We start from the raw sequence: 16,189 nt of genomic DNA, 5'->3' as shown, positions 1-16,189 counted from the left end.
TGTGGTTGAGGAAATTCTTGCATGAGAATGTGATTATTTTGAATTTCCATAAAGGCCTACTAAGAATTGAGTGGTGTCACATAAAGCGCACTTATACTGTATAGGCTTGTAGGTTTAACATAGAACTCAATACAGAGAAATTAGCCTACATTATGTAATGTCTAGCCAACTAAAACGAAATGAAAGCAAAAACCAAAACAGTTCAATTCCAAATGTATTTATCAGACCCTGTGCTTCGGATACTTTTCTTGGATGCTCTGGTTCTGTGACATTCATAAATTAAAAACAAAAACATTTGGTCAAAGGTCAGCAGTGTTGGGGAAGCTACTCTGAAAATATAGGCTAGTTTACCAAGCTCCAATTACTTCACATTGGAAGAAGTTAAGCTACACTAATGCTACCCTTAAGGAAACTAAAGTTTACTTAACTAAAGTTACTTTGAAAAGTAGTTTACTACATCCAAACTACTTTGTTAATTATCATATGTAAATCTGCAATGTCATAGACTACTTATTGCAAGACAGATCATTTTGGTGTCATATTTACATTTTAGTCATTTAGCAGACGCTCTTATCCAGAGCGACTTACATGAGCAATTAGGGTTAAGTGCCTTGCTCAAGGGCACATCGACAGATTTTTCACCTAGTCGGCTCGGGATTAGAACCAGCAACCTTCCGGTTACTGGCACAACGCTCTTAACCACTAAGCTACCTGCCGCCCCTTTTTCCTTCATATGTTAACAGAATGTTTAATTTAGCCTATTAAACAAAACAACTATGTTTCAAGTAAGAATTAGGCAAGTCTGATGCTGAAAAAGAATGGAAATGATTGCCTACTTCACCCATATTTTACTTTATAAAATTTTTTAAAAGTTGTGTGTATTTCCCGTGTAGCTCAGTTGGTAGAGCATGGCGCTTGCAACACCAGGGTTGTGGGTTCGATTCCCACGGGGGGCCAGTATAAAAAAAACTAAAAAAACATGTATGCATTCACTAACTGTAAGTCGCTCTGGATAAGAGCGTCTGCTAAATGACTAAATGTAAAAATGTTACTACAGCGTTACATTACAAAAAAAGTAATTAACTACTGAAAACACTACCTAGATTTGAATTTAGTTAAACTACCACCAAGCTACTGCAAAATGTAGTTGAATTACATGTAGTTCCCCACTACCCAACACTGCAGGTCAGGAATATTGTTATCAGTGTCAGATCATTTTAGACCAATGATTTATGTATACACTAGATGACGGACAGGGGGCGCTGTTTGAACATATTTTGGAAGCTATAGAAATGCATTTATTAATGTCTAAATTTGTTTTTGCCACGGTTATTCTATTACAGACACCTTAATGCATACTTGTAAATTATATTATTTAGGCCTAAGCTAAGCATAAAAATAAAATATGGACAAATATATAAAAACATTTTCCTTAAAGTGTAATTTTTTGAAAATACTGTCCCCACTACAACAACAAATACTTAAATACATGTCATTTTGTCCTTGAAACATTTAAATGAAATTATGAAGAATTCCATTAATTCCTATGGAAGACTGCTTTTGAGGAGTGACAATATGGCCGAATGGTGGTTTCAAAGCATCTCATTGGCCAATACATAGCATCAGCAATCCAGGGTTTATATACATCATTGTTTTAATTTAGACAGATGACAAGCATACTCAAACTGACATTGTACATTTGGTAGCTCACTAACAAGACATATTTTCTATGGAGACCTCACAATTGAAAGCAGACAATACAAAAAGGTAACAATACAAAAAATGTAGTACCATACAGTAAATGTGTGGCAGCATAGCTCCCAGTTTTTAACCTCCAATGGATATGACACTGTAGCTGGGTTGTGGAAGTCCAATATTTTGAAAACTTTACTGCTGGCATGTAAAACATTTTGGGACTGTGTCAACTGTGAACTAATGAAAAAATATATATCAGTTAAGAGCCAGAAACCAGACTTTTTAATGAATTGGAGATCAAATGTGAATGTTAAGTGAGTATGTATTATTCCAGTGTTCCAGAGAAGTTAACTGTAACCTGGTCAAACACTCAAGTCTCTTATCTGGATTTGGGCTACTTACACCCACAGTGTTTTAGCTCAGGTTTGCATGCTTATCTCCTTGCCCTTAACTAAAGTTACTTTGAAAAGTAGTTTACTACATCCAAACTACTTTGGGAAAAAATTATCATATGTAAATCTGAAATGTCATAGACTACAAATTGCAAAACAGATCATTTTGGGGTTATATGTTAACAGAATGTTTAATTTAGCCTATTAAACAAAACAACTATGTTCCAAGTGAGAATTAGGCAGGTCTGATGCTGAAAAAGAATGGAAATGATTGCCTACTTCACCCATATTTTACTTTATAAAAAAAAAAGTAGTGTGTATTTCCAGTAGTTACTACAGCGTTACATTACAAAAAAGTAATTAACTACTGAAAACACTACCTAGATTTGAATTTAGTTAAACTACCACCAAACTACTACAAAATGTAGTTAAATTACTAGTTGAATGACATGTAGTTCCCTACTACCCAACACTGCAGGTCAGGAATATTATTATCAGTGTCAGATCATTTTAGACCAATGATTTATGTATACACTAGATGACTGACAGGGGGCGCTGTTTGAAGCCATCGAGCCTCCATCTTGGCACTCCCCCACCGTTGTAAAACATATTTTGGAAGCTATAGAAATGCATTTATTAATGTCTAAATTTGTTTTTGCCACGGTTATTCTATTACAGACACCTTAATGCATACTTGCATAAAAATAAAACATGGACAAATATATAAAAACATTTTCCTTAAAGTGTAATTTTTTGAAAATACTGTCCCCACTACAACAAAAAATACTTAAATACATGTAATTTTGACCTTGAAACATTTAAATGAAATAATGAAAAATTCCATTAATTCCTATGGAAGACTGCTTTTGAGGAGAGACAATATGGCCGAACAGTAGCTTCAAAGCATCTCATTGGCCAATACATAGCATCAGCAATCCAGGGTTTATATACATAATTGTTTTAATTTAGACAGATGACAAGCATACTCAAACTGACATTGTACATTTGGTAGCTCACTAACAAGACATATTTACTATGGAGACCTCACAATTGAAAGCAAGCACTACAGACAATACAAAAAGGTAACAATACAAAAAGTGTAGTACCATACAGTAAATGTGTGGCAGCATAGCTCCCAGTTTTTAACCTCCAATGGATATGACACTGTAGCTGGGTTGTGGAAGTTCCCTTATAAACAGGGGCGGACTTAGTGATTTGGGTGCACAACATATTTCTATGGGTTTTATAGTAGAGACGTAATTTAACTGTAAAAATGTATTACCTTTTAATGTGCCATGAACACGACAAGTCATGATGTTTTCAGCTGATTGTCAAACAAATCACTTCAAAAAGTAGCATCCGAACAGTGCACTTTGCACCTGCCAACTTTCCTTCAATCTCACTGGAGATTATCCGATTATCAGAGCGAGTGAAACAGCGCCCCTCTGTCTTTCTATATGGATCCAATGGATCTGATTCTGTCTGGCCAAAAAGAGTATGACATGCCATACTCTTTTTGGCCCGACTGCATCAGATACATTGTCTACACGTCTGCTGCCTCGACAACAATGTCAGTATTACCAGCAGCACCTGTCTTTTCACTAAAGAAATGCATTAACTTACAAAAATGTTCTGTTAAATCTTCTTTCTTTCTTTTTATTTTCACTGGTTGCATTAATTGCATATATCTCTGCCCCGCTGTGAAAGCGCCTCATTGCTGCAGCTTAATTTAAATGAAAGTCACATTTGCAATCATATCGCGTGAAACAATGCACAGGAACTCTGTCAGGGTGGAATAGTCCTCATGCAGAGAAATTATTTAAAATAAAAAAGATTACTAGTATTTTTTATTATTATTATGCCCAGCTCACGAGGCCCCTTGATGTTGTGAGGCCTGAGGCAATTGCCTCTTCAGTCTAATGGTAAGTCCGCCACTACTTATAAATCAATGTCATTTAGGTATGCCAATTGTATCATGCCATTTACTAAGCACCAGCTTTAAAATAAATGTGTAAGCATATGTTATCATCAGTCATACGTGAACCAATTTCTTTTTAGTCCTCCTACAGTTTGGGCTGCTGCAGTTTCTGTGTGTTGCCCGACTCTTATCATCACTGTCCATATGATTGGAGAAATCCAAAGATCAACTTATCTCTCTCTGGGCTTTCCTCATAATGGTGTGGTATAGTTGGCAGGGAACAGACCACTTTTACCCCGTAATCTTCCTTTCCACCATGATGGATCAGAGCGATCCAAAATGTCAATGACATCACCTGCACTGAAGCCTAGCTCGTCCCCTTCCTCCGCTGTGAAGTCGTACACCGCTTTCACCTGTATGACTGCCCTCTGGTACACACACACACACACACACACACACACACACACACACACACACACACACACACACACACACACACACACACACACAAACCACACACACACACAGGCAAACACACACACCCACACACACACACACACACACACACACACAGAAACAAACCTGTGTTAGGTACAGTGAGGGAAAAAAGTATTTAATCCCCTGCTGATTTTGTACGTTTGCCCACTGACAAAGACATGATCAGTCTATAATTTTAGTGGTAGGTTTATTTGAACAGTGAGAGACAGAATAACAACAAAAAATTCAGAAAAACGCATGTCAGAAATGTTATAAATTGATTTGCATTTTAATGAGGGAAATAAGTATTTGACCCCTCTGCAAAACATGATTTAGTACTTGGTGGCAAAACCCTTGTTGGCAATCACAGAGGTCAGACGTTTCTTGTAGTTGGCCACCAGGTTTGCACACATCTCAGGAGGGATTTTGTCCCACTCCTCTTTGCAGATCTTCTCCAAGTCATTAAGGTTTCGAGGCTGACGTTTGGCAACTCGAACCTTCAGCTCCCTCCACAGATTTTCTATGGGATTAAGGTCTGGAGACTGGCTAGGCCACTCCAGGACCTTAATGTGCTTCTTCTTGAGCCACTCCTTTGTTGCCTTGGCCGTGTGTTTTGGGTCAGTGTCATGCTGGAATACCCATCCACGACCCATTTTCAATGCCCTGGCTGAGGGAAGGAGGTTCTCACCCAAGATTTGACGGTACATGGCCCCGTCCATCGTCCCTTTGATGCGGTGAAGTTGTCCTTTCCCCTTAGCAGAAAAACACCCCCAAAGCATAATGTTTCCACCTCCATGTTTGATGGTGGGGATGGTGTTCTTGGGGTCATAGGCAGCATTCCTCCTCCTCCAAACACGGCGAGTTGAGTTGATGCCAAATAGCTCGATTTTGGTCTCATCTGACCACAACACTTTCACCCAGTTCTCCTCTGAATCATTCAGATGTTCATTGGAAAACTTCAGACGGGCCTGTATATGTGCTTTCTTGAGCAGGGGGACCTTGCGGGCGCTGCAGGATTTCAGTCCTTCACGGCGTAGTGTGTTACCAATTGTTTTCTTGGTGACTATGGTCCCAGCTGCCTTGAGATCATTGACAAGATCCTCCCGTGTAGTTCTGGGCTGATTCCTCACCGTTCTCATGATCATTGCAACTCCATGAGGTGTGATCTTAGGCCGAGGTGTGATCCCAGGCCGAGGGAGATTGACAGTTATTTTGTGTTTCTTCCATTTGCGAATAATCGCACCAACTGTTGTCACCTTCTCACCAAGCTGCTTGGCGATGGTCTTGTAGCCCATTCCAGCCTTGTGTAGGTCTACAATCTTGTCCCTGACATCCTTGGAGAGCTATTTGGTCTTGGCCATGATGGAGAGTTTGGAATCTGATTGATTGATTGCTTCTGTGGACAGGTGTCTTTTATACAGGTAACAAACTGAGATTAGGAGCACTCCCTTTAAGCGTGTGCTCCTAATCTCAGCTCGTTACCGGTATAAAAGACACCTGGGAGCCAGAAATCTTTCTGATTGAGAGGGGGTCAAATACTTATTTCCCTCATTAAAATGCAAATCAATTTATAACATTTTTGCGTTTTTCTGTATTTTTAAAAAAAAATTATTCTGTCTCTCACTGTTCAAATAAACCTACCATTAAAATTATAGACTGATAATTTATTTGTCAGTGAGCAAACGTACAAAATCAGCAGGGGATCAAATACTTTTTTCCCTCACTGTAATAGTTGGCCATAGGAACCAGTCATTTCAGAGGACATCAAGGATGATCTCCCATTTACTGACTACAGTAGGCCTACTGTACCTGTGGATGAGGCATGGTTTCAGATGACCGTTGGGGGGCTGGGAAAGAGGTGAGGGGGGTGTTTCTACCAGGGGTTCCTATGGTGTGAGCCCTCTGAGCCTCCATCCCTGGTCTCTTACTCTGGGGGAATTTCAGGTCAGACTCTAACCTTTAACCCAACCTATGTCTCAGCATCACAGTAAAACATTACAGATCCAATGAAATCCAATAAAAGCAATGACATGGTTTTACATGACCATGGTAAATAGCAGCTTCTGAAAAACCGACATGATTCAGAAGACTACATTGAAGGTAGTGTAGGGTTGTACTGTGGGGTGAGTACTGTAGGGTGAGTGGTGTTTACCTGCTGACTGTGAGGAAGGTCTGAGGCCCTGCGGTGTGTTGTGGCTGCAGTAGGGGCCCCATAGCTCCTCTCTTCAGGTAGACTCCCCCTCTTCAACTGACAACAGAAGGATGTGGAGAGGAAAGGGTTAATAAAGGCCCAGTGCAGTCAAAATGCAGTTTCTTTCTCTGTTTTATATCACATTGTACAACAGCTGATGATACTAACAAAGACATTTGATCAGTGTTATTTCTTGATATTTGCTGGTTGAAAGTACAATCTACACAGGACCTTCTAATCAGCAGGTTTGGCTTTCCATGGTGACATCACCATGCGGTACATTGGTTAATAGACCAATAACATTGGTTAATAGACCATTCTGGTGCAATTACATTTACATTTTAGTCATTTAGCAGACGCTCTTATCCAGAGCGACTTACAGTTAGTGAATATATATATTATTATTTTTTTATACTGGCCCCCCGTGGGAATCAAACCCACAACCCTGGCGTTGCAAACGCCATGCTCTATCAACTGAGCTACATCCCTGCCAGCCATTCCCTCCCCTACCCTGGACGACGCTGGGCCAATTGTGCGCCGCCCATGAGTCTCCCGGTCGCGGCCGGCTGCGACAGAGCCTGGATTCGAACCAGGATCTCTAGTGGCACAGTTAGCACTGCGATGCAGTGCCTTAGACCACTGATTTCGGTTCTTGTATCTGTGCTTGAGATACAGGAAGTAAAGTGGGAAGTCAAGAAAGGGAAGGAAGGCTTCACTAAAGAGTGGATTGAGCTGAGATAATATACGAAATACCGGTTGGGGTGTGGATGGGCTCTGGTCATCCTGGCTACCGTCTCTAAGGTAGATGTCCCGTTGCTTGGAGATGGAGGTGTTCTTGTAGTAGTCCACCAGCTTGTTGAGGGAAGTGAACTTCTCCGACCACAGGAAGTAGTGGCCTTTGCTGTCCTTCATCACTTTGAAATGCTGCACGTCAAACTCATGTCTGAGGGGAAAGTATGGTTTGTTATATCAGTGAAGCATGTCACAACACAACATCTGGCCTCTTAGTCACATACAGTACAATGCAGGGTTGGGGTCAATTCCATTTAAATTCCATTTAAATTCCAGTCAATTCAGGAAGTACACTGACATTCCAATTATTTTCAATGCTTTTCAATGAGGAACATTTGAAATTTGAATTTGGTTTAGTGTCTGAATTAACTGGAATTGAAATGGAATTGACCCCAACCCTGGTATAATGATAGGATGGGATGAGTCATGATTCAAACAATTTAGTTGTGCCCTGTCCTCATTCCATAAATCCAAAGTCAACTGTTTCTCTGGTGCAGTACTTTCATTGTCCCCTGCTGGCTTATGTTAGATATTGCAAGGAAAAGCTGTACCAGTAATATGAAGTATAACCTACAGAAACAGAACTCTTCCCCTGGCTCATAGACATTTAATGAGAAATGGAGGGGGATTGTGAAAATATTCACAGATGAGTTTTTCAGGTAAGTTTTCAGGTTAACATGTTACCACATTTTACAGAGTTCATGCGGCGCAAACTCTAACCCCCCTAGGGACAGTATTGTAATCAGTCAGCTCCCTGTAATATCCTGGTCTGAGCCTACACCCACCCACCTGACAGAGATGGAAAATTCTCCAGGGGAGCTCTGACTGCCACGGATCAGGAATCCCCCCACCTCCCTAGACATCAGGAGCTCCTCAGCAGAGCTGCGGCTGGCCGTCTCCTTGAACCAGCTGGACAGAGAGAGATACAGTATACAGATGTGGCTATACTGTACTTACTGTAAGCATACAAACTCAGGTTGTATGTGTGTGTTCAAAGACATGTGTACTGTAAACATTTTATGGATGAGAATGAGTCACTTTATTTGACCTTGGGGTTTGTCTCTCAATGTAGTTTTGGGGCACAAAGCCTTCCAGTCCATGTAGCTCTGCCTTAAACCACTCATCTTGATTACCTAGAATCTGATTAGGGAACAGAGATAAACAAAAACAATAGGTCACTGTTTAGGTTTAATATTACAGCAGAATACAACAGTAGAACTTTGTGTGTAGAATATAGGAATTAGATTGGTGGAATTTGTCTTTGAAGCCAAGTCCCACGCTCAGTTGTATTACTTCCATTCATTAGTCTTACTATGGCACACTATTCTGAATTGTAATGTGTCTCCTCCCGTTCTCTCTCGGGTCATACTCACCTTCAGGATGTCTCCCTTTCGGAAGCTCAGCTCATCCTCAGCCGTAGCATTAAACTCGTACATTCCTCTGGCTTCCATGGCGACAGGTGGAAGGGTCAATGAGGTGGAGTAGGGAGGCAGAAGGACTGCAATCGGTCTATGGAATGAGATGAGTCAGGGAGAGTTGTGGGTTGGTAGTTTCAAAGTAAGAAAACTATGCAGTGCAGTCAAAAACGTGATTTCCTGTGTTTTAGATATATTTCGAGGTTGGAATAATACTGTGAAATTGTGAAAATGATGATTATGCCCTTTTAGTGTAAGTGCTGTTTAAAAAGACCGCCTGATATTTCAGGCTGTTTTGGTGGGATGGAGTTTTGGCCTGCCTGCAGTAAATTAGTTAATAGACAATAAGAAAGAGCGTTCCAAACTTTTGATACCGTACCCGCTCCCTCCCGCTGGCTTTCTGTCCGACTCCCACCCGCTACCGCAATAACTTGTCCCGAACCGAACCGCAGTCCCGCAATGTTACTTTAGGCGTATGTGTCGCAGCTCACTTGCCAGCCATGGTCCCAGCAATTGTGTGCCCTATAGGCAATATCAAAATGCGCAAAAAATAACCCAAGAAATAGGTTAAATTACCAGAGATTCTAACGTGGCCCATTATATTAGGCTATCGGTGTTACTGGGCTATATCAGCCAACAGGCTAGACATAGTTTGAAGAGTTGCAGAGAGAGCAGACACTTGCACTTTCTATTGAGATACGTTTTATAGCCTACCTTTTAGGAGTGGGACGATTTTCAGACAGAGATAAAAATATAAGGTGATCAATATGTATTTCTAGACAATGTAAACTATAGCCTAATCATATTTAGGAAGTTAATTTCCTTGGAACGATAACTGCCCTCTGCTTCTCCGCCCATGCATAGCTATATTTTAATTGAGACCACACACACACCTGATCATAGACGCAGGAAGTAGGGGTGCTGAGAGTGCTGCAGCACCCCCTAAAAATAATAATTCTAAAAACATTATTGTAAAAAATAATGTTTTACTAGTCCTGTATTAACAGACCGATATAGCTGTCTGTAGTGCACACTACCTCTACCTCTCTTCCAATAACAGCTATAGTTTTCAGTTTTCCCCTCCTCATTCAGACCACTCCCAAAGAGTCCTAGCTAAATTCTTGTTAAGAAGCTATTTTTTGTTCTTTTTGACCATTTTAATTGAAAAAGATCACAGTAAGGTACTAAATTGATAATCAGAAATGATTTGATATTGAGATAAAAACGGCTGCATTAGACCTTTAAGCCCTTAGCTCCTATATGCTCCTATAAGGAGCATAGGCCATACCTTAATTTGCCTACAAATAACTCCACTGTTTAAACAGCTTACTGTATACTTGTATTTAGATCGACATTGCCAGTAACTCAACACCTGAGGCTGTAACGGCCGTTGCATGGGGGAAATACATTCAGTGTGATAAAACATGAGAAAACATTTTGAAATGGAGGAGATGATATAAGAGGGGTTGTCCAATAAGAACACAGATTTAGTTTCAAAACCCTTTTGCTCGGTTGTATCCTACTGAACACAAGCCTAAGTATAACTCTAGATAAATATATCCTCTTCCTAGCTATGAGTTTTAGATACGGAAAATGAAAAATAAAGAAATGGGGAAACTGGAAAATCATTTTAAAATGGAAGCAAAACAGAAAGAAGTTGCCTGAGCCAGACACTTCCCCTTACCTTCTGTCACTAAGCTGAGGATAGAACAATTCTTGCTTCGGTAGTTCGCAGCATTCACCATGTGTTAGTGTTTACCTACGGGATACATAAACGGACATGAGCATGGATGAACAGGGAGGAGAGCGAGTCAGAGGAGGACAAGCAACATCAGGAGCTGTCCATTTCCCCTTTCAATTAAGTAAAAAGAGATTGAAATCTCATGATGGTAATTATCTGTGATGTTGAATTTGCTGCTCTCCCAGGTGTGTGTGGTGGTGGTGGGGGGGGGGGGGTCTGCAATGCATGCTCCCAAATCACCTACATTATCCATCCCCAGAACCATAGATACACATGATCTATCCCAGCCCTACCTCTCTACCTATTCAGCCATCAGACACCGGAGGGAGCCAATGACAGCGCTGTAGTATCAGCTTCTATTGCTCACCACGGCTCCCATCCTGTACCCTGATTAAAACTCCTACTCTGCAGTAAAAGACCCCTTCTGTTCCCCCTCTCTAACAGTCTTATTCAGAGCGGATATGAGTGAGGGTAGATAGATGATAATGAGAATCATTCACAGAGCTCTACTGAGCCGGACGGAAGGCCGCATAAACAACACGAGGACAACTAAAGATTAAATTCAATTACATCTAGAAAGTCGTCTTAACTATGAGTGTTTCTGTCAGACCCAGATGTATCTCTTTCTCTCTCTTTTTCATTACCAGAAAGGAACTATTCATTAAAGCAGAGGAGCAAACTCTCCTCTATCTCTCTCTCTAAAGTCAACACAACATATTCACTTATTGACAGTAATAGCTCACATATCAGTTGAATAGAAACACACACGATAACAAGAGAGTCATTTTTCTTAGAGGTTTGGATGAGTAAGGAGAAGGTCAAGGGATATCACCACCAATTCCATTGACATAAATTCAACAAATTATTTAATCTAAATGATTCCCACTTCAGTTGAACCATGTGTGTACACAGAAGTACACTCAATCTGTGTTATCTAACTCCCTTGCTCCATAAAACATTTTACCGTAAACACAGTAAAACATGCATGCAGCCAAACATGCACTTTAGTTTTAAATCACTTGCCTCTCTGAATGGCTCTCATTTTTTACTAATGAATGGAATGAATGAAGCGAACCTCCTGATACCATTGCCTCATAAACATTATCAATATAATTCTTACTTTGGGTTTGAGATTCATAAAACATATCCCAGCAGCTTGCTGAAATTGCATGTACATAAACTGCATACATCCAACAAATCTGAAAATACTGTCAACCGCACTGCAAGAGAGATATAGAAAGGTAAGACACTACACTGACCACCACTAAACCCCCTACCCCACCCCAACGAGCATAAACCACTGGTAAAATATTTAAAAAACCACTGGTGAAATACATCCCACAAACTACTCCATCATTCTTCTCTCAGGACAATTCTGCTGTTAGACAGCCGGGAACACACACACAGACAGACAGAACCTCGTTGTTGTCACTCTAGAGCCCTCAAACTCAACTCTGGACCCCGAAGCCGGTTCCACTGCATTTGTTCATTGTTCCCCTCTAATTAGGGACTGATTTAGACCTAGGACACCAGGTGTGTGCAATTAATTAATCATGTAGAACAGAAAACCAGCAGGCTACGGACCTCGTAGGGTAAGAGTTGAGTGCTCTAGAGGATGGACGTCTCAAACATGTAAAACAGTAACAAAACAGTTGGTCCCCTGGGAAGATACAGTGCAGAGCAGAGGGGATCTAGTCTACTAACATCTCACCAGTAAGGTGAGCCAGGGGCATGTTTGCAATGTGCCAACTTCCCTAGAGCTTCCCTGTTACAGTGATCTGGGTGAAGGGGATATTTGCAGTGGTTTCGACTCTAACTACCCACATGAATTTTAGCTGGATTTTTTCAGCTCCCAACTGTTTTTTTCTTAGCACTTTTGTGCCTCCTCAACAGCCCAATAGGTTGTTATATAGTCTTGTGGGGCAAAACATTCCACCATTAATCAAGGAAATAGGGTTATGATGTCTTAAACAGATACCTTTATTAAATAACGGACATTGTAGAAGTGATAACATCTATTACGGAGCGAGTAGCATCCATCATTTTCTTTGTTAGAAATGTTAGAAATTGTATGTTTTATTATTAAGAATTTCCATTATGCAAAGCCTAACTATGTGAAGGCATTAAACATTTCTCTACACTTCACAAATCACAGATTAGTGAAGAATGTGCAGAATGTGTTTTTGAGAGTGACTATGACATCCAACTACCCAGCTCTGAGGAGAACAGTACTAGACAATACTGTATATACATTTATAAATATCCATCCATTCTCAATAATGTTAAAGCGGTTAATTTATTGGACATCATTTTTTTAGGAAATCCAAATTCAAACAACAATTTACTGCCAGGTAAAGCACTAAAAGATCCAATGATGCTGTGCTGTATGTAATCTATTTGACACACCATAGTAGCTCACACTATATCAATTAGACCGACATGGCTAGCCTACTATGATTGAATCATGTCTACTATGATTGAATAGAGGACCTTGTATTAGCAAATATATATATATTTTTTAAGTTAACTTATAAAGCTTGCTCAATACTGCACCTATCCTCTTCAGTGGTTTTCTATTTTTACTGAGTTTAATATCAAATGAAAACACATTATGAACATACTTCCTCATCACATAAATACAACTATTGTTGAACTTATCTCCTACTACTAATAAATTACCACATCCCAGAGGAGAGACCGTTTGACCTTTTAGAGCACTGAGCACACAAACCAATGAGGAAAAAACGTTCAAACAAAAAGCTATTTCAAAATACCTTTCACATCACGCTGGCATGGGCAGGGGGACTATAGGTACAGTTCGTTTTCAAATAATTTACCAATAATTAAACATTTTCAACTGTTAGGTTAAAGATAATATCCTTGTTGTTATACATTTATAATAGCATTGCATATTATGGTAACAAGTCGTCTCATAGCCTACTTATGTGGTCCAGAACTATATTGCACAGCCTTTTCACCAATGTTTGTGGACAGCTGTTGGTTACTGGGAACAGTTATTGCTTGTATCAAACAGGTAGTAAAAGTACTCTATGTGGTACTTCTTTCAATAGTCCGGTTAGTTAGTGGCCATATATTCAGAATCTAATAGAGCTCCAACAAATTATAGAGATACCACTCTTGAGAGAGAGACAGTTCTCCAACCACTAAAGAGCAATGATGATTCACAATTCAGATGAGAGGAAGCTGACTAATTATTCTAATGAATTCCATTACAGTAAAACAGTGGCGTGGGTATGACTGTAACAGCGGTTCCTGAGATTAGAGAGAGAGACTTCGATGACTCTGTAACCCAGTGACTGAAGTTGAGTGGATTGCTCTCCAAGCAGTGTCTTCAAGCCAGCATGACATTATCAGAAGTTTGGTCATTTTGGTGACATGATCAGGCTACCCATATAACAGTGGTGCACATTGCATTTACATTGATGGTTGCATCACGTATGTAAGAATAATCAAGCTTTCTGCAAATGGGTAAACTGTATATTGCAATATGATATTTACCTTTATCTCATGTAAAGAGCCACGCGTTGACAGTCACAAGAGGTCGGGAAATGTACGCAGCCAGCCAGGGTTTTGCCAACTAGATCACCATTTCAGTCAGGACTTCGCAAGTTCGCATCAAATGGAAAATGTCATATTAGTAAAACCATGAAGGTAATTTAAACAAATCCTTTAAAGACTGTTTACTTACGCGTCCTTTCATTTAAGTATGACAACAGAGAGACTTTCGAGTTCCCTTCCCAACACGCGCAATAACTGAATGTCCCACGGCGGAAATTAACCAGTTACTCCAGTTACTTGCACTTGGTTTGAGACCGCCTCTTTTCAAAAGGAACTTTGGACTTTACAGCAAATAATTCTAATGAATACCAATATAAATTATATAATTCAGCCTACATTATACAGTTAATGGACACAGATGGCTTTGGAATTTGGTTATATAAAGTTATCTACAGTACTCATATTTCTGCTAAATGGCATATTATTATTATTATTATTATTTATTTCTCTTTAGAAAAATGCGTTTGGTGTGTTTTTTCTGGGCTATACATTCATTACACACGCTGCTGACCATCATTCATAGAGAGCAAGCATGGAGTTCACTCCATGCAAAGAGGCTGAGGGATAGATACTGTAACTCTGTCACGGGCGGCAGGTGGTACCTTAATTGGGGAGGACTGGCTCTTAGTAATGGCTGGAACAGAATAAATGGAACGGTATAAAACAAATGGTTTCTGTCCTCCCCTCAACAGCCTCTTGTGCAAGTCTTCACATGTTGCTAACTACAGCTGCAGAGTGTGTGACAGGAAGTCAAACCCCTAGAGATTACTGTGTGGTTTCGTTTTCTTTTTTTCTAGTTCAATATTATTTCTTGCTGACTCTAAAGCTTGGTCCACTTGATGTTCCTGATGTAAATGACAAGTAATTTTTCACAGAGAAGAAATGATAGTTCAAACTCCTCTTTTGTTTTTTTTTACACACCAGTTGTAATAAAGTTGTGGTAAAGGCCACCAGATTAATTCAGTGTAGTTGGCAATGAAATTCCACATACCATTGTTCAGCTGTAACAGAAGCAGAGGAAGGAAAGTGAATGGACAGCAGAGTAAACATGAAATTCAGTTGACATGGGGAAGTAATGTGTCAGCCCCCAGGGTTCAGTCTATAGCTGCACCTGCAGGCCCTCAGTTTAGCACGATTCGACCCTCAGAACCAGAGTAGCAACAGGGGACTAAGTAGTATAGATTATCTTGCTCTTTCAAACATCAGGCTTGTACTGTAAATGTATGATAAACTGCACAACCTCTTTTTACAGTGACTATGGTAAAAGGTACCTTTAGGTCATCCTGGTGTATTGCACTGGAAGTGTGAAAATCTATAGTGACAGCCTGCCATGTAGCTATAGTTTACAATTTACAGTTTACAATGTTACATTGCTTACAACAGCACATATTAGAATGTCTACACAAAATACAGAAGTGATAGAGAGAAAGAGGTGTGTCAGCATAATTTATTGATAGGCAGGGTGGGTATAAAACTCCTATTGTAATCGGACATATTGCTATACCCCTTCGGTAATGTTAAGAATATAATCGAATGTGAAACAATACTCAACAACACAAATAGTTAATAAAAATAAACAACATAATCAAGGATTTACTGTATATCAATGACCTTCCAATTAATGGATTTGATCAAAACATCCAGCTGAGCAAAAAATGAAGCCTATGGTAGATTTAAGGAGAAGGGAGTACCCTCCCATTTATTTACAGAGCTTTTGGTTTATATTACATTTTATATCACTCTGCAGTAACAACATCATCATACACATATATACACACATACACACATACATACATACATACATATACATACATACATACATACATACATACATACATACATACATACATACATACATACATACATACATACATACATACATACATACATACATACATACATACATACATACATACATACATACATACATACATACATATCCTTTACATTTACATTTACATTTTAGTTATTTAGCAGACGCTCTTATCC

General features: G+C 39.7%; 1 protein-coding gene across 2 annotated transcripts; it reads right to left on the bottom strand.

Moving 5' to 3' along the window:
* Positions 1 to 2,394: 2,394 nt before the first annotated feature.
* LOC311143743 (GRB2-related adaptor protein 2-like) lies at positions 2,395 to 14,417 on the bottom strand. 2 transcript variants are annotated; one of them, XM_084179617.1, is made up of 10 exons: positions 14,331 to 14,417; positions 14,141 to 14,242; positions 10,565 to 10,639; positions 8,839 to 8,974; positions 8,514 to 8,605; positions 8,255 to 8,374; positions 7,427 to 7,616; positions 6,635 to 6,730; positions 6,292 to 6,411; positions 2,395 to 4,433 (listed from the first exon to the last, which is right to left on the bottom strand). In XM_084179617.1, the coding sequence occupies exons 4-10, from the start codon at positions 8,914 to 8,916 to the stop codon at positions 4,257 to 4,259; spliced, it is 873 nt and encodes a 290-aa protein (XP_084035743.1). In that variant the 5' UTR covers positions 8,917 to 8,974; positions 10,565 to 10,639; positions 14,141 to 14,242; positions 14,331 to 14,417; the 3' UTR covers positions 2,395 to 4,256. The 2 variants fall into 2 exon arrangements, with proteins under 2 accessions (XP_084035743.1, XP_084035744.1); XM_084179618.1 differs by lacking the exon at positions 10,565 to 10,639.
* Between the last annotated feature and the right edge of the window lie 1,772 nt (positions 14,418 to 16,189).

This window comes from Coregonus lavaretus (genome assembly GCF_964263955.1).
Source record: "Coregonus lavaretus genome assembly, chromosome: 2".
Lineage (NCBI taxonomy): Eukaryota > Metazoa > Chordata > Actinopteri > Salmoniformes > Salmonidae > Coregonus > Coregonus lavaretus.
The sequence above is the reverse complement of the archived record's forward strand: the minus strand, read 5'-3'. Positions and strand labels throughout refer to the sequence as shown.